The 17,896-nt window shown below is 42.3% G+C and overlaps 1 protein-coding gene across 1 annotated transcript; it reads left to right on the top strand.

Annotated features, from left to right (window-relative positions):
• Positions 1-6,985: 6,985 nt before the first annotated feature.
• Positions 6,986-16,985, top strand: LOC125424533 (nicotinamide riboside kinase 2-like). The gene is made up of 8 exons (XM_048481854.1): positions 6,986-7,252; positions 10,352-10,442; positions 12,916-12,961; positions 13,154-13,337; positions 14,115-14,186; positions 14,848-14,954; positions 16,174-16,265; positions 16,797-16,985. Exons 1-8 carry the CDS (start codon positions 7,227-7,229, stop codon positions 16,800-16,802), a joined length of 624 nt encoding a protein of 207 aa, XP_048337811.1. The 5' UTR covers positions 6,986-7,226; the 3' UTR covers positions 16,803-16,985.
• The last annotated feature ends 911 nt before the right edge of the window (positions 16,986-17,896 follow it).

Genomic DNA, 17,896 nt, shown 5'->3' with positions numbered 1-17,896 from the left:
AATAAGAGTCCACCGCTCATGTAGAGGACTGGGGAATCAAACCTGGTTCTCCAGATTATAGTCCACTTTTAACTGCCACACCATGCTAGCTCTGGATAGATTCAAGCCTCCAGCCATTCTAGGTTTCACTATGATGGCAGGAAACACAAAATGAAAAGTCACAATCCATCTGATCAGTTTCACTTTGCTCCATTTCAAATATGCAGGCATTCCAAATTGCCATGGAGCAAAAATGGTTTGTCGATTACAAGGCTTGCCATCCTCCCAGTGGAGCTTAGAGATCTCCCACAATTACAAATAATTGCATTTTTAGCTAGATCGAACTCGTATTTGTGCCTGCTTCTTTGCTGTTTGAATTCAGTCTCGTCTAGCATATTCTAAGAACAGTTACGTAGGCTCTGCTTATGCATTTTGCTGACAAGGGCAGTTGAATCCACACAGTACTATTGAGTGACGGAGATTCAAACAAAACAAAAATCCAAACAACTCCAACAGCGTACAGTTTCAGCGTACAATTATGCAACGCTTTGCAATTTATGTCACTCAACTGCATATAGTGACAGTTCTAATTACCAGAATGTTAGTTCTGAAAGAATGTTAACACTTGAGGCAATGTTGAGTTTCCAAAAAAGTTTAATATGCATTAAAACTAAATCAAGAACAAAACCATTTGTGCCAAGTTTACCACTTAAGGACTTATACCACAGTTGTTTGCATGCAGCAAATGTTGGAATGCTACTTCTGATAGCTGCTGGAAATTAACATTGGGCCGTAGTAATATCTAGTGTCTATTCTTTATTTGGGAGAATACAGAAACTGGAATGCTTCAATGGTACAGAATGAAGTTACATACACAGGAATTTCAGTAAGACTGATTTATGTTTAAAACAGCATACGGATCACGCGTTTTAAAAAAATGCCCATTGAAGATTGCAGGGGCTTAACTTGGTCTTCACAATAAAATTTGGTACAGGATCAGTCGTTAGGATGGAGAAGAATCTATTGTCCAACGCTATTGGCAAGCTTCATTAAAACTAGGATGTCAGCCTCACTGTTTTCATTTAATGGGACTGAAACACAGTTGTTACAGTTTTAATGTTTAAGCTCATAGCTCATGGCTCACCTTGTGGTAACTAAATCAATTTATGCAGGAGTACATGGAATACTCAACTCATACTGTAGCCTCCATAACATATCAGTTACTCAGAAAGTTACGGCACAGGCACCAACTTGGACAAAGTTATTGCCAAAATCTAGATATGACTCTCCTTTCTAGAATATAAGCATGACAGCTTCTGTCACAACAGCAGTAAGGATCCCATCACTTCGTATTTCTTGAAATCCTTATTTTGTACATGAATATCCTTCACCAAATCCATTTTACACCCATACATATTTCCCATATACTGCGTGGTCATGGTGCAGAAGTGCTTTTCAGAATCCAGCTCTTCTCAGTGTTAGAACTGCTCAAGCAAAGCATTCCCAGAGTTACACAAAGGCAAGGGGTTGAGTCAATTTAATTGTTTACAGCCATTCTAGGGGAATTAATGGTCCTGTGGTTGGAGACAGCCGGCCAGTTCTGTTTCACAATAGCTGGCTTCTCTCCAACTGAGCAGGCCACAAATGGCCCTCAAATCATCCAGGGGCATCCTAGATCTGTGCACTTGGAGAATTGTTGTGGTCATAGCCTCCTTTGGACTTCATCTGTTCCTGCATTGATTCAACCTGGAAAAAACATATTGCACCAGTACCTTGAAACTTGCTTCAACTCACCATCTTGCCTTAGCAGCCCAGGCCAATTAATAAAGCAGTTTATTAAAATAAGCTCCTTAATTCCATCCCAAACATAGCTGGCTGCTTCATTTAGGTCATGGCTCTGATCAGCTTCTGGCAGAATTTCTCCCAAACACGCAGAAAGGCCTGACCGATGCAGACAAGCTTGATTTCACTAGATCAGGGATCTGCAACATGCTGGCAAGGGCTGATGGGATTTGTAGTCCATGAACATCTGGAGAGCTGCAGGTTGCAGACCCCTGCACTAGATGCTTCATTAATACTAAAAGTCATCTTTGCAGGAAACACAAAGCCCAGTTTTCTGCATGTTTCTTCAATGCAGTTTCCATTGTGTTGAACTGAGTTCATTGTTCCATCTAGCTAGATTATGTATGCGTTTTAGATCTTTGTTGTTTATTGCAGTATAAATTTTATTATTTTATACTATTGTGAGCCACTCTGAGCCTGCTGCAGTGGGGAAACAGCAGGGGGAAAATCAAATAAATAATAATAATTCTTCATTGTGCATACAGTTGCAGCATATAATGACTTGTTTGGGCACCTCACAATTTCAGTTTTATTAGCTTGGTAAACAAAATTAAGAATAGACTTCCCCATAAGTTATTTTTAATATCAGTACTAGTAAAAAGGCAAGGTATAAATATTAAAAGTGCCTATGAATCAATTAGGCACAGTTGTATCAGCAGTACAGAGGCAACATGGAGATAAACTAGTTATTCCAACAAAAATTAAGTCCCTCACCAAAAGTGCTTCACGCCATGTAAAACACTTTAGTAAGTTTTCCCTGAGCTTTAGATATAGATATTTATTTAAAGATTGATTATCTTGCTTTTCTCCCCAAAAGTACTTAAATGTGCTCATAACAGTGGCAAAAATATAAAAGAACGAAAAGGGGTAGTGAGTTATATTTCAGAACCCAGGAATAATCTCCCATTTTATTCTATTGTACTAACAGTCTGACGGCCACATCTACATATGGTGATATCTATCTATATTAAGTTATCATGGATATAGTTTGACTTTTTTCAGGTAGCATATACTTACAGTTGGAAAGCAACTAGCAGTTTCTTTTGTTCCAACATGGGTGACGTGTACGAAGTTCATTGGCACTCCTATCATGTTTCTGTCAAGCCTTCTACGCTTCTTCTGTCAAATGGGGAGGGAAAAATGCAAAAGTTTTCACCCAGGTTAAGAACATAAGAAAGAGCCTGCTGGATCAGACCAGAGTCCGCCTAGTCCAGCACACTGCTACTCTCAGTGGCCCACCAGATGCCTTTGGGAGCTCACATGCAGGATGTGAAAGCAGTGGCCTTCTGTTGCAGGTGCTGCTGCCGAGCACCTGGTCTGCTAAGACATTTGCAATCTCAGATCATGGAGGATCAAGATTGAGATCAAGGTTAACTCATAAATTATTACAGCTGTTACAGTTAACTCTGGACATGCAACTCAGCTGCTATATTTGTTTTGTATATTTGTTTTGCTAGTTGTTAAGTGAATCATAATTTTTCTGTATTCTGTATTCCCTGGCTAAGTTTGCCATCATATCATTAAGACAACATTCACATCTTGTGCTTCCCATTCCCCACTAGCACCACCTCCCTCAACAGTTAGAACATATTAATGAGCACTCCTCCAAGTCTACACGTGGGTTCATAGCCTAGATACCAATAAAAAACTTCCACACTTGTATCTCTGTGAGCCTGCCAAGTCAAATGATCAGATCATGCATAAACAGCAATTAAACCTATTTCACCCCTGAAGATGCTAAAATAGGTCTTGCTCAATTCAAGTCCAATAGCACCTTAGACCCCCTACAAGATTTTCAAGGTATACGCTTTAGAGAGTCAAAACTCCCTTAATCAGATACAAACAGGAATGGAACTTCATGGTCCTTATATCTCAGTCAGAAGATAAGAAGGATGTTGCAAAGAAAGAGTTGTTCTTAGGTCAACTTACTGGCTGGGGCTGGTCACCAATGCAACAGGTAAAACAAACCAGAAATTCTGCCATTGTGGTGCTTAGCCTTGAGAGTGAAAAGCAAGAGCTAGAATTAATCTTCCCACTGTTTTACACAGGTTACTGAAAAGCAACATACACTTTTGCACGAGAAAATGTTACCAACTATTTTTTGTGTGATTTGGCTTAACAATTCTCCATTTACATATCTCACCTAGAGTATGTATTTGTAAAAGACAAGCCGGAAACTAGACATTAGTTGAAGAGAAGTTGCTGAATTTTGTGTTGTATAACATACCACATTTCCAAGTGCTAGAGTAGTATGCATACTGCTAGACTAACCCCCCTTGCTACTAAAAAAGCAATGAAAATATACTTTAAAATAATGTATTTGTATCATATGTATTATGCCCCATAACACCTTCTAAGTAAACATTTTTAAAGTTATGACTGCCTCAAACTGAAGTCACGTATGATATTGTAGTACAAACAAAGAATCCTAGCCTTCCACTTACTCCACAGCCAGTTATTATGCTTTAATTGATTTTGTTAAACTTTGTGGCTTTTTAAGAACATAACTGAGTTCATTGTACTTTGGATAACTAATTTATTAAATAGCATATTATGATTAATTAAAAAATAACTTACTATAGCCTACTTCATTACATATATTAAAACTTCCACAAATAAAGAACAATAACAATAAACTCCCAACCTGATCTGAACTAACAGCTTGTATAACTATAACAATTTTCTTAAAAAGAATTTGTGAGCTCATTATAAATATACATAATTACCCACTCACCACATGTATCCCCTTCACCTAATCAAAATTAGTTTTCCATGTCTCTTCAATACCCTAGTATTTTAAAAATCTTCTAGGTAAAGTATTTGTTCCTTCTTTTATCCTGTAATCCTTGGCACATTTATTTGAAGGCAACTTTTGCTGAGTTCAGTGGCACTTACTTGCAAGCATCAATGCATAGGTTTGCAGCTTTAATTGCACCTTGTTTCTCTTAATTAACTCCTTAAAACTACACTATTGCAGTCAGTTGTCCTGCTGTAATTGTGCGTCCACAGCAATTCTGCATGAATGTAAGAAGGTGGAACTATTAGGGACTACATTTTATTTTGAATGTCTTATTTCAATAATTGAGGCTTTTTAAAGAGTATTTGTTACATAATTTTAGTGAAGGAAGTGTAGGGTTAATCTGCTTGAGTCTTATCACCTCTTGCTTTTCCTGTCAGGAGACCTGTGCCTTTAAGGATACATTTCAGTTGCAGTCAAATATTTTGTAGTTCTATTGTTCTATTGTCCATTAAAAGCTGAAAAAATTATTGTGCTTTAAGATTTCATGAGCCTGACTCCACTTGGTCAGACTGTTGGCTGAAAAGCAGAAAATCAATATTTTTTTATTGCAGGGTATAAATGTTTTCATAAATAATAACAATAATAAATGTATTGTCGAAGGCTTTCACAGCCGGATTCAACTGGTTCTGGAGGGTTTTCTGGGCTGTGTAGCCGTGGTCTGGTGGATTTCTCCGTGGTCTGGTGGATTACTCTCTCGCTCCTGGCTCCCGCCTCCTGACTACTGACACTTGAGGGAGCATCACTGGCGCCTTGGCCCACCATGCAAGTCATCAGAGACTTTTCTCTGTGATACACCTCTGAAGATGCCAGCCACAGATGCAGGCAAAACGTTAGGAACAAAATCCACCAGACCACGGCCACACAGCCCGGAAAACCCTCCAGAACCAATAATAAATGTTCTTGCATCTCTGGATGCAAACAGAGGCAGCATAACCTCTTCTATTAAAACCGACCAAAATGACATGAATGTGTGTAGGTTTCTGGCTTCTGCAGAACCCTTCCTCCAGTCCAGGTGAACATTTAACCTAGCACCAACCCCATTTTAAGTCTGCATTCCTGCTCAGCATTTCAGACAAGGATGCTGGCAAGGCAAAGGACTTGAGATCTTGGCTTGAAATATAACTTCTGAGTTAGGGAAATCAACTGCAGTCATACTTTCTTGTCTAATTTTGTGTGCAAAAAGTTCTCTGAAGTCGCAGTTGATTTATGGTGACTTCATAGGGTTTTCAAGGCAAGGACCAAACCGAGGTGGTTTGCTGCTACATGCCTCTACATTGCAACCCTGTACTTCCTTGATGATTTCCCATCCGAATACTAACCATGGCCAACCCTGCTTAACTTCCATGACCTAAATAGCCTGGATGATCCTGGCAAGGCATTTTGGTTGGTGCTAATAAAAAGTGCTTCTGTGACTTCTGTTTGAGCATCTTGCTTTGGACTAACCATCTGCCATCAGCCTCTTTCTTCTTCTGAAGCATCAGCTGTCTTTATCCTATAAGAACTGTGACTTTTGTATAATCAGGGCGACTCCTCTGATTCTAAAACAGACCCTCTGTGGGTTTGGAATAAAAATTATTTATTTATTCCTTGTCGGCTCAAGCTTATTAGCTTACTCTTATTAAACACGTTACCCCGTGCTAACACCAATGGCATATTTTTCTCCAAAGGCATGTTTTCTGTACACTGCTCAGGGTAGTTTACTTGGTTCTGTGGCCTTCCCAATTAAAAGTAACTATAAGCAAACAGTGAATTGTGCTTTGTGTTCACAAAATAATTTTTAAAAGGAGCAAATTATCAGTTGCCTTGGTATCTCTCTAGAAGGGAAGATAATAAGGGGTTTATGTTCACCTCTCGTTTTTCATCTCAGACCACTTTTTTGAGGAACTTAAAAGGTTCCTTCCAATTTTTTTTTTGTAATTTTAACATTTAACTTTGTTGTGGTTTCCTATTTTGTTTAATATTATCATTTAACTCTGTTTTTAGTGGTTTCCTATTTTTTTGTAATACTAACATTTAACTTTATTGGTTTTTTGTTGATTTATTTAGAGGGGGGGGGTGGATCTGACCACAGAGCACCAGCACCTCCCCTCGGCCAGCCCTTCTCCGCCGCCTTCCTCTTCCTCTCTCTCAGAAAGAAACATGAGGGGAAAAGACATCACGAGGTCCTGAGGGGGCGCGACGCGGAAGGCGGGAACTGCGACCACGAAGGAAAAAGCCGGCGACCAATGGGCGCTCGGCTCACTCCTTTCTGCCTCTCATTGGTCGCCGAGGCCCGGTGCGGCGAACAGACCGGCTCTTGGGGCCCTCTATTGGCTGTAACGGGGCTAACGTTAGCCAATCCCGGCGTGCGGGTGTGAGGAGAAAGGAAGGTCTCGGCGCTGCCGGGCGGGCTTTTCCCTTTCGCCGAGCGGCGTCGGCGGAACGCGGACGGGTCTTCCCTGCGGACTGTTTCTGGAGACTATGGCGGCCCCGGGCAGTTGACGTTGGCGCTCCTCCCCTCTTCTCTTCCTTGTCCTTCTCCTCTCTCCAGCCGCCGGCTCCGCTCCTGGCTCCCGCCTCCTGACGACCGACACTTGAGGGAGCGTCACCGGCGCCTTCGCCCACCATGCAAGTCATCATCGGCATCGGCGGGTGAGCAGAGGGAAACTGTGTGTGTGTGTGTGTGGAGAGGGGGGGTGGGGGGTGAGCCAGACTCCCTGCAAGTAGAAAGCTAGTGTAACCTCAGCTTGTGGGTTCTGTGGGGCAGTACTTGGAATGAGTTGCAACAACAATTTTTAAACAACAAAATGGTTTACTTTTCTTTACAATTAACACTTTTAAAACATCAACATTTAACGTTACAATTCAAGGTCCTGTTCAGGTTGCATTTTCAAGTCCTTCTATTTACAGTCTACTGATATTGCCAAGTCCAAATCTTCTTTGCAAGTTGGCTGGCTCCTGAAGACTCCAAGGGCTTGATGAACAGGTTGCAACATGATGAAGGTTTCCAGGAGAACTCTCACCCATTACAACCACACAAGAAACCCTGAAACAATAAACTCCAACATTTACAACACAGCAAAACAACAACTACCTTCCCAGTAGTTCCCAACAATATTGAAATTACCTTAACAAGGTGTTAAGGGCTTATAGAAATCAAGGTCCGAGTCTGGTAGCCTTGTTCTTCTGCAAAAGAGCTCTTTCAGCCTCTCTGCTGCTCCGAGTCTCCACCCCTTACTGGGTCAACCCATTCTGGGCATGGGGGTTACACTAGCTCCTCATGGACGAGTGGGACTCCCTGTAAGAGGAAGGCTACCTCCTCATGGACGAGTGGGCTGGGGGAGTCAACACGGACGGGTTGATGACTTCTGGGGTGTTTTTCCATAGGAGCAACAGCGGGTTGGGTGTAAACTGTGCAGTGTTATAAAATTTGGTGGGTTTAGATCAGTGATGGCGAACCTTTTCGAGACCGAGTGCCCAAACTGCAACCCAAAACCCACTTATTTATCGCAAAGTGCCAACACGGCAATTTAACTTGAATACTGAGGTTTTCATTTAGAAAAAAAAATGGTTGACTCCAAGGTGTGCATTACTCAGGAGTAAGCTTGGTGGTAGTCGGTGGCTTTGCTTTGAAGCAACCATGCAACCGTGAATCATGACCCTAGGAGGGTTTACTCCTAGCAAGCCCCATTGCCAGCAACCGAGCTTACTCCCAGGTAAAGGATCACACTTTAGTTCTTCACATGAAAATTAGTGGGGTTTAACAGCACTTAACAGGGTTACCTACACTGCTTCCCCAAAACTAGTTCTTAATGCTAATAATCAAGCCCAGCAGCCCAGGCCAGCCTAGATGTGTGGGGGGGGGGCACTCTGTTTGCATGTGCCCACAGAGAGGGCTCTGAGTGCCACTTCTGGCACCCGTGCCATAGGCTCACCACCACTGGTTTAGATGTTGTAAGCTGCCCTGAGCCCGCAAGGGGAAAGGTGGCCCGGAAATGTAATAAAAGTAAACAGACAAAAAATGATGATAGAGAAATGTTAAGAAGGGCGGCCCAGAAATGTGATAAAAGTAAACACATGAGAATTAATAATAGAGGAACGTTAAGAAGGAATATAGAATGGTTGAAGTTAAGTAAATATAAGAATTCGTGATGGGATTGTAAGAGAACCGAAAAGATAGAATTATAACTCTAGTGAGAGTTTTTATTTAAACTGGAAAGTTTTATAGTATGATTTATGTGCAGTATCGAGGGAAAGTAAATTGTGGTTTCTTTAGGCTTTGTATGTGTCACATTTCAATATTGAATGTGATTAAAATTAATAAAGATTAAAATTTAAAAATGAACCTACCCTTGCACATGATACTGTCTTTCCTACCTGGAATTCAACCTAACCCCCAGCACGTGCTTGGGAGAAATTCAGGAAATCTCGGTTCCCACGTGCAGAGCTCTTGTTTCCTGTTGTGTTGCTGCTAAGATGCAATGTTTCCTGTTGTGTTGCTGCAAAGATGCAATGTGTAAAAGGTCCTTTCCCCGCTCCGGGTTCTCATAGTTCCTTCTTTCCTGATGTTCCCTGGGTAATCATGTAGGGCTTGTTTTATCATAGGATTGTCGTGAGGATAAGAGGGGAAAAGGGGAGATCATATACAGAATTCAGAGTTCTGTGGAGGAAGATGGGGGAGGTGGGAAATTATATAATCTAATATCTCAAAATAGTAACACCTTCTTTTTAAAAAGTCTGAAATGAACTGACCTCTTATTACACATCCTTCAAAACAAATGGATTTTAACCATTAGGAGGTCAGGAATGTTGTAAGGTTGAGGAGGTATAAGTTTGTAAAGGGTTAAGAATCAATTAGAGTTATTATGGAAGTTTTGAACACTTAGTTAGAGGAAGTTAAGAAATTTTAGAAGATGCTTTTAAGCTCTCTGATACTAATCTTGTAGGTTGATAAATAAATCCAAAATCCAAAAAAAACCCAGATATTTGTAATGACCTCCTCTATTCCTCTGTCTCTGCTTCCCTCTGCCAACTGATTTAAGTTTGTGGGAATAGCTGTTCCATTTTCTCCCATGTACAACCACAAAAAATCTGTTGTACTTTGCCATAAGTGAACACCTAAGTGCTGTAGTGTTTAAGAGTGGTGGACTGGAGAACTAGGTTTGATTTCCCACTCCTCCACATGAGTGGTGGACTCTAATTTGGTGGATTTGTTTCCCTGCTCCCCACGCAAAGCCTGCCAGGTGACCTTGGGCTAGTCACAGTTCTCTCAGAACTCTCAGCTGCACCCACCTCACAAGGTGTCTATTGTGGGGAGAGGAAGGGAAGGAGTTTATAAGCTGCTTTGAGACTCCCCAGATAGAGAGAAAGGCAGGGTATTAAATTTTAATTTTTCTTCTATATGTAGTTGGATTGCACAAAACACCTGAAGGAAAGAGAATGTCACTGGCAGGTTGTAAGAAAGAGTGGGAAACACAGTGGATGGGGACTAGAAAGTGTAATTTTTAGTAAGAATGTATTTCAGGGTCGCTGTATCAGGATACAGGAACGGCAGTTGTCATGGAGAATGCAAAACAGGGCTGCTATGATCTTAAGGTTTATGGAGAATTTTTTCTTTAACCCCCCCCCCCCCCTTAACCAAGTTGTCCATAGTCTACCAACACTGGATTTTGTTTGCATACTGGCTTTTGTATCCTGACAGAACTCACAACTTATTTCAACCTTCTTCCCCCACCCCCATTCCTTTTTCAGGGTCACCAATGGTGGGAAGACCACCCTCACCAACAAACTAATGCAAGCTTTACCCAACTGTAGTGTTGTGCACCAGGATGATTTCTTTAAGGTAAGGCTGGCGGTGAGGTTCGTATGCTCTCATATCTCAGGCCCTGCATTTCCTGCAACGGCAGATAAGGTTGACCATCACATGACAACTCTGCAGGAAGCTTCCTTATTAGACGCCTGATTTATGCCAAGCTCAGATAAGGAACTTGCCTTAGTGGCCGTGGAATATTTGCCTGTATTGAAAATATCTGGCTGGCTGTGTCTGATTTCTAGCAGGTTGTATGCTTTGAAGTTAATAAAGGAGCAGCAGTGGCATACGAGGTTAAGAGCTCGTGTATCTAATCTGGAGGAACCGGGTTTGATTCCCAGCTCTGCCTCCTGAGCTGTGGAGGCTTATCTGGGGAATTCAGATTAGCCTGTACACTCCCACACATGCCAGCTGGGTGACCTTGGGCTAGTCACAGCTTCTCGGGATTTTCTCAGTTCCCACCCCACTTCACAGGGTGCTGCTGAGGGGGGAAGGGCAAGGAGATTGTAAGCCCCTTTGAGTCTCCTGCAGGAGAGAAAGGGGGGATATAAATCCAAACTCTTCTTCTTCTTCTTAATTACCGAATGCTGTGACAGACTAGCTGGGGTGCACTGTGCTGTGGGCTGAATTCTTAAAAGTGTGGGCTGTGCTTTGTGGAAATGTTAAAGCAGCGTCTGTTGGTTGGGATAATGGCTAGAATCTCTACTGAACGGCGAGATGCTAAAATACTTCGAACAAGAAGAGCCTGACCTCCCTCCCACAAAAAATGTGGCTTAGTTTATAATGTGCACCATTGTGACATTATGGTGACGTCAGACTTTTCTGAGCTCAATCATGCGCACGCTGATCTTGGCACACTGCTGATTTTCAGTTTGGAGGGAAACGGAGGCAGAATTCCTGTTATGACCCTGCCAAAGCAGCCTCCCAGGTGTCACTGTGCTGAATAGCAGCCACCATAAGTAAAAGCAAAATGGACTCGCCCTGATTTGTTTAGTAACCTCAGGTGCTGCAAATACATTCATTTCAGTAATGTCCACAGAAGGAGTTGCCACCCTTTTTTACATTGCTGTAGTAATTTGAAACTTAAGGTAGAACTGAGCGTATATGTATGGGGGATGTCCAGTATATGTGTTCAGTATGTCCTCGGTAGCTTTATGGTACTACATGTGTATTGTGTTTCCATGCAGGTGTATACAAACATACAAATCTCTGCAAGGTTTGGTACCAAGTCCATCTTGGCAAGGCTAATTTTTAGTCCTTAGGATTGGTCGTTTTGCATGTGGGAGGCAACTGGTGTTTGCAAAGGTTTCAGAACTGGGTTATGTGCTTGTCAGTAACGAGAAGAAACAAATTAATATGGGTTTTCTGGTTTTATTTATTTTGTTTGCAAATACAGACTTCCCGAGGCTTTGCCCAACTGAAATGTAGGCTCACTGTATGACAGATTGACATGCTTAAATTGGGAATTTGCTCTCAGCAGTGGCGTAGGAGGTTAAGAGCTCATGTATCTAATCTGGAGGAACCTGGTTTGAGTCTCCGCTCTGCCGCCTGAGCTGTGGAGGCTTATCTGGGGAATTCAGATTAGCCTGTGCACTCCCCGCACACGCCAGCTGGGTGACCTTGGGCTAGTCACAGCTTCTCGGAGCTCTCTCACCCCCACCTACCTCACAGGGTATTTGTTGTGAGGGGGGAAGGGCAAGGAGATTGTAAGCCCCTTTGAGTCTCCTACAAGAGAGAAAAGGGGGATATAAATCCAAACTCTTCTTCTTCATCACATAGAAAGGAGGAGGCGAGGAATCTCTGAATTTTAAAAACCAGTGGGGTCTACATGTGGACAGGGCTCTCTTAAATTTGCACCAGTGACCATATTAATACTGCAGGAAATTATTCTGTGCCCTACTAAAGTCCCCAAGTATGCAGTTTTTACACACTGGCCCCTTCCACACATGCAGAATAATGCACTTTGAAGCTGCATTTTACTGTGCAGACTAGCAAAATCCGCTTGCAAACAATTGTGAAAGTGCATTGAAAGAGCATTATTTTTCCATGTGCAGAAAGGGTCACTGTGAGTTTTGCCTACCCCATGTTCAACATACCTTTATTTGTTGCTTGAGAATTAACGTGTAGTTTTTGCTATTCCTGTCTCAAGTCTGAATTTTTATTGTTCTTGAAATTGTTTATATTGTGAAGTGTATCAGTTTACTTCGGGAGGGTTGGAGCAGGAAACTCTGCTCTGCAGCTACCTGATAACACCTTGGTGTGCTATCTGAATGATTTTTCTTTTGCAAATGCGTTAGGCTGTCTCAGTGCCAGCAGAGAGATAAAAGGAAAAGTGTCATGTCACAGCTTTGTAGTTCTGGGCTGCTGCCTAGGTTTGCTGAAAGTCCAGCTTTAATCACTGTTTGACAGCAGCGGGTCTACAGATACGTTGCCCTTTTTTTTCTTCTTCTTAAAAAGGGTGTTGAATTTGTGAGCAGCTCTGCAGATAGTTTTTGTTCTGTTTCAGCCCCAGGATGAGATAGTGGTTGAAGATGGATTTAAACAGTATGATGGTAAGTTCTGTTTATATCCGTGCAGTAATTGGTTTATTTTGAGATGAGTCTTATCGTTCTAGTTTTGGAAGGGGGCATCTTGCATGATTGACTGTGAGTTGATAGGCTCTTAGAAATCAGGCTGCTTCTGTGCTGTGCATCTGGTGAATGAATCGGCCCTAATGACGTTACTGGGGGTTTTTTTGGTCTTAGTTATCAGTGCTTTGGATATGGATGCTATGATGAATACCATCTACGCATGGAAGAAAAACCCAGTCAAGTTTGAACGATCACACGGAATTAACACACTAGATTCCAGAATTATAGAAGGTTCAGAGGAGAAGGACAACACCATCCATATCCTTATTGTCGAAGGATTCTTACTTTACACTTACAGGTAACTGAAGCACTCTAATATTCTGTTAAACAAGTTCTCAGTGGATTAGTTCAGAATTCCAAGCCATGTCACATAGAGTTCTGCCAATAAGAAGAACTTCAAATGCCCCTACAGCTGTACTGAGGCTACATTACCTGATCAGGTGCCTGCTTATTCTCAGGAAGTATTCAGCTGATATAATGGGTGCTGTGCGGGAAATTTTGATTAGAGAAGCACTTGAAAACAGGTTGCAGTAGGATAAGCTTTCACTGTTCCTGTGTCTTCTGACTGTGTGAAGAATTGCTTGCCTGTCTGTTTACTGTGGCATGTGACCAAGACACAAAAGCAGAGAAGAGGCGGCTGGGTGCCAGTGCATTGGGCATAACATTGTGGAGAAGCTTGTCCAAAGATAATCCCTTTGTAAGCAGTCCTCTGTGTCAGTCATAGGCTTTAAAGCACAGCTAGTTTAACAAGCATTTGCTTTAATCAGAGGTTTTCTTTGTCCCTCTGCCATAGCTGTAGACTAGGATGGAGCGGTGCTTGCTATTGTGGTCCATTGTTCTGGTATAAAGTGAAGGTTGGCAGGGATAACGTGCCAACTGACACTGAGTGGAAAAAACCAGTTGTAAAGTGATTTGCCAGAGGCCAAGTAAACTTAGCAGGGATATAGCAAGTTGGCTCTTTTTGTGGACTAATAATGAATGAAAGAGGATGTGGGCAGTTTTCACAGTAAAGGGGGGTAAACAGTGGGCTTAACTTGTGTTCTACTGTATAGAAACGGGTATTTTTATTTTGCAGACCCCTGATCGATGTATTTGACTACCGATTCTTTCTTTCTATTCCCTATGAAGAGTGCAAGAAGAGGAGAAGGTAGGCCTTTTTTAAAAAAAGGACAGAAGCAGCCATTTCAGGGGGGGGGGTTGCAATATTTCTATGTTGCTCCATCAAAGCATTCAAAAACAGTGAAATGGAGAATTTGTGAAGGCTTGGTATGGACCCCTCTCCCTGTGTTACTCTTTTTAACACTTGGCTGGCACATCAGGAAAAGGCTATCAAGTATATAACATGCCGAAATGCTGATTTTAAATTGTCAGCTTGATTGATACAGAGGTGGCCATCTCTCTTGATACCCTCAGGGCCAGATTTCCCCAGGGGAACTCTGTTGGGGCCACACAGTAGGAACAACCAATGCACAGTAGGAACAACCTCAAGAGCTGCATAGCCCACAGTCAAGTCCAAGGCAAATCTCTTGAGTCGCTGATGTTTCTTGATGCACTTCAAGCATGTCTGGCCATGTATAGCCCTGCCCCCTGTGCCCCCACCACTTTTGTTTGCTAGCACACCCAACCACCCAGCAAGTTGGACCACAAAATGGTTACCTACCCATGTCTTAGACCTGTGCTTCTCTTCATGGGATTAAGGAGGTGTTCCTAGTCTGAATATTCATTTTATGCTCTGCTGATGAACTTGATGCAAATCTAATTAACTTGCTTGAGTTGAAATTATTTTTTTCCCCGCCTCAAATGTCTAGGTCAAGGAATTACACCGTACCAGACCCACCTGGGTTATTTGATGGTCACGTCTGGCCCATGTATGTCAAACATAAGAAGGTAATGGAAGATCTTCAAATTGATGTTGGTAAGTGAATTGAGGAACAGGAGCTTGATTGTTCGTTTATTAATTTAAATGTTATCTACTGTGTTGTACACAATCAGAAAGTACATCACCAAAGCTGTCACTGGACCAATGATTTTGGTTCTGACCATAAGCATCGTCGGCTAATAGATCTTCATAATTGTCTATGTGTCTATTGAATAAAGTCAAATTAAACTAACTGCTAATAATGCTTTAGTGCGGGTTGTCTGCTTGTTAAAAATGTGTATTTCAAATTAAGCTTGTTATCTGACCTGAGAATTGATGTGGGTGGAAAGGCAGCCCGTAAACGGGATAGCTACATATTTGCAAGTACTTATTCCCCCAAGTGTGACTTTTGCCAGTGCACGTCCATAGAGTTCTGACTCTGCAGAGGGAGAAGGGCGCTGTCTTGTGCTCAGCCTCCATGGCCAGTCCCCATAGCCCAGGGGTCTGCAACCTGCGGCTCTCCAGGTGTTCATGAACTACAATTCCCATCAGCCCCTGTAGTTCATGAATATCTGGAGAGCCGCAGGTTGCAGACCCCTGACATAGCCCATTATCTGCATCTGAGTTTGGAGAATATGTATAACCCCCCCCAGCCGCCACAGCCTTTTGGTCAGCCGCCGAGGATCTTCCCTGATGACCCTATTTCCTCATTGCCTCTAAGAATGTAGTTGCTCCTTAATCTGTCTCAGTCTTCAGCACTGCTCTGAGACATTCAAAGTGCAGTTTGCGACCACCCCAAGAGCTCGCCTGTTTGCCCTGCCTCGGGCAGATCGCCAGAGTCCTAAAAAAGTTGTTTCCCTGCAGTTGCCTGCCGTGTAAGCCGTTTAATCACTGTAGCTTCCCCTAATATAAGACAGTGTCTTATATTAATTTTTGCTCCCAAAGATGTGCTATGTCTTATTTTCAGGGGATGTCTTATTTTTCCTGTGTTCTGTTCGTCGGGCATGCTTCCAAACAAAAACTTTGCTATGTCTTACTTTCGGGGGATGCCTTATATTTCGCACTTCAGCAAAACCTCTACTATGTCTTATTTTTCGGGGATGTCTTATATTAGGGGAAACAGGGTAGATTAAAAAACCATTGCTTTATGCTGACACCCATGGCTGGTTTAAAAAATCAAAGATAAACAAACAAAAACTGCCGCTTGCACCACCGCACAGACATGCTGAACAGGAAAAGAATTTCCTCTTCCTAAGCAGCAATTCTTCCTTTCCAGTTCAGTTGAACGGAACACGATCCAGGGAGGAGCTCTTTGATGATGTCTATGGATATATTCAGAACAGCTTAGAAGAACTGATGAAAATGCTGGTAAGTGTCACGTACATTACTCGTAGATTGCCTGGACGGGAGAAACTTGGTGTATTTGGCTACCTGTGTTTTGCACTTCTGGAGTTTGGTAATTCCAGACCGGACAAAATGGAAACGGCAAAAACAAGAATCCCTGTACATAAATCTGTGCATTTTTGCACCTGTAGTAATATCACAGGAGTCACTTTGTGGTCTTTTGGAGGGTCTTGGCCGCTTACATCCGACAGCGAAGCTCCATTTTACTGTTGCAATTTGGGCTTCTGCTGAAGAAGCAATTTCTTCCTTAAGTAAAGAAATAAATTAGCCATACTGCTGGGCGGGGGTGACCCATAACTGCCGCATGTTGTTAGTGTACTTGCGCATTGGTAGTTCTGGTTGTGTAGGCCATATTTCGCTTTAAGGTTCGAAAAGCAAAACAGCTCTTTATCATCAGCACCCCGTCCGTGCAATTCTAATTCAACTGCCTCTGTTTGATGTGCCTCAGAAGCGTGCTCAGCAAACATTCACAGAACAGTTTTCTTACCATTTCAGACCTAGAGAAGCAGCTGGTGGCGTCTCGGAAGCCTGAGACGCATCTCTTTGGTAACTTATTTTTTTACACGTGCCTGGCCTGGCAGCAAAGTTCCAACTTCTGTGAAGATTTTTTCCTTTGTTAAAGGTGTTGTTGACATAGATCTCTGCCAATGCGGCCTTGATTAAAAAGTGGTCCTATAAAGCTTCTCTGAGACTGACTTTGTATTGGTGTTTCAGTTGCTCCAAAATTATATACGCATGTATTGTCAAAGGCTGTCTCAACTGGTTGTTGTGGGTTTTCCAGGCTGTGTGGCCGTGGTCTGGTAGATCTTGTTCCTAACGTTTCGCCTGCATCTGTGGCTGGCATCTTCAGAGGTGTATCACAGAGAGAAGTCTGTGTTACACACTGTCCAGTGAGAAGGGAATGTTTAGTTGGACACAGTGTGTAACAGACTTCTCTCTGTGATACACCTCTGAAGATGCAAGCCACAGATGCAGGCAAAACGTTAGGAACAAGATCTACCAGACCACAGCCACACAGTCTGGAAAGCCCACAACAACCAGTTATGTACTCATCCTTGGGAGTGGGCTGAATTAAACGGTTGTGACATGTAGGAAAACTTTAACTGCTTTTAACTACACTTGGATCTGTTAAAAGGGAATACTTCAATTACATCTGTAGTCTACAGGCAGTTCCTACCTGTTTGACCACTTAGTAAAAACAAACTTTTACCAGAAATTAATGTACAAGAGGCTTCCCGTAGTGAATCTTGAAGGACAGATCTTCATTGAGAATAAAAACAGATACTTACCTAGGACACAACTGAAGTAAGTATTGAAATGTCAAACAAACAAACTGCCCTATCAGTGTCAAGCACTGCTTATTAACATTCGAAGGAAGATTATCTCAGCAATCCTTACACCACACTTACAAAGTGGACCACATGACTCAACTGGTGATTGAAGGAGATAGTGTGGCAAAGGCTGTGCTTATAATTGCTCGTTTGAAGTCACCCAGAGTTCTTGGGTGACCTGAGATCTGGAGTCTTTCCAGGTCACGCTGTTAGTTACTGCAACCACTTTGAAAGCTGAGATCCTATGTAGTATGCAGACAGCAA

Source organism: Sphaerodactylus townsendi, linkage group LG17 (assembly GCF_021028975.2).
Source record: "Sphaerodactylus townsendi isolate TG3544 linkage group LG17, MPM_Stown_v2.3, whole genome shotgun sequence".
Classification (NCBI taxonomy): Eukaryota; Metazoa; Chordata; class Lepidosauria; order Squamata; family Sphaerodactylidae; genus Sphaerodactylus; species Sphaerodactylus townsendi.
Note: the sequence above shows the minus strand (reverse complement) of the source record. Positions and strands in the feature narration are given on the sequence as shown.

What these genes read in the sequence shown, in the direction of transcription:
- LOC125424533 (XM_048481854.1), top strand. Translation starts at nt 7,227, where the DNA reads ATGCAAGTCATCATCGGCATCGGCGG. An exon ending in TGGATTTAAACAGTATGATG is followed by an intron (nt 12,962 to 13,153) that starts GTAAGTTCTGTT and finishes TTTTGGTCTTAG; the next exon opens with TTATCAGTGCTTTGGATATG. An exon ending in AGATCTTCAAATTGATGTTG is followed by an intron (nt 14,955 to 16,173) that starts GTAAGTGAATTG and finishes CTTCCTTTCCAG; the next exon opens with TTCAGTTGAACGGAACACGA.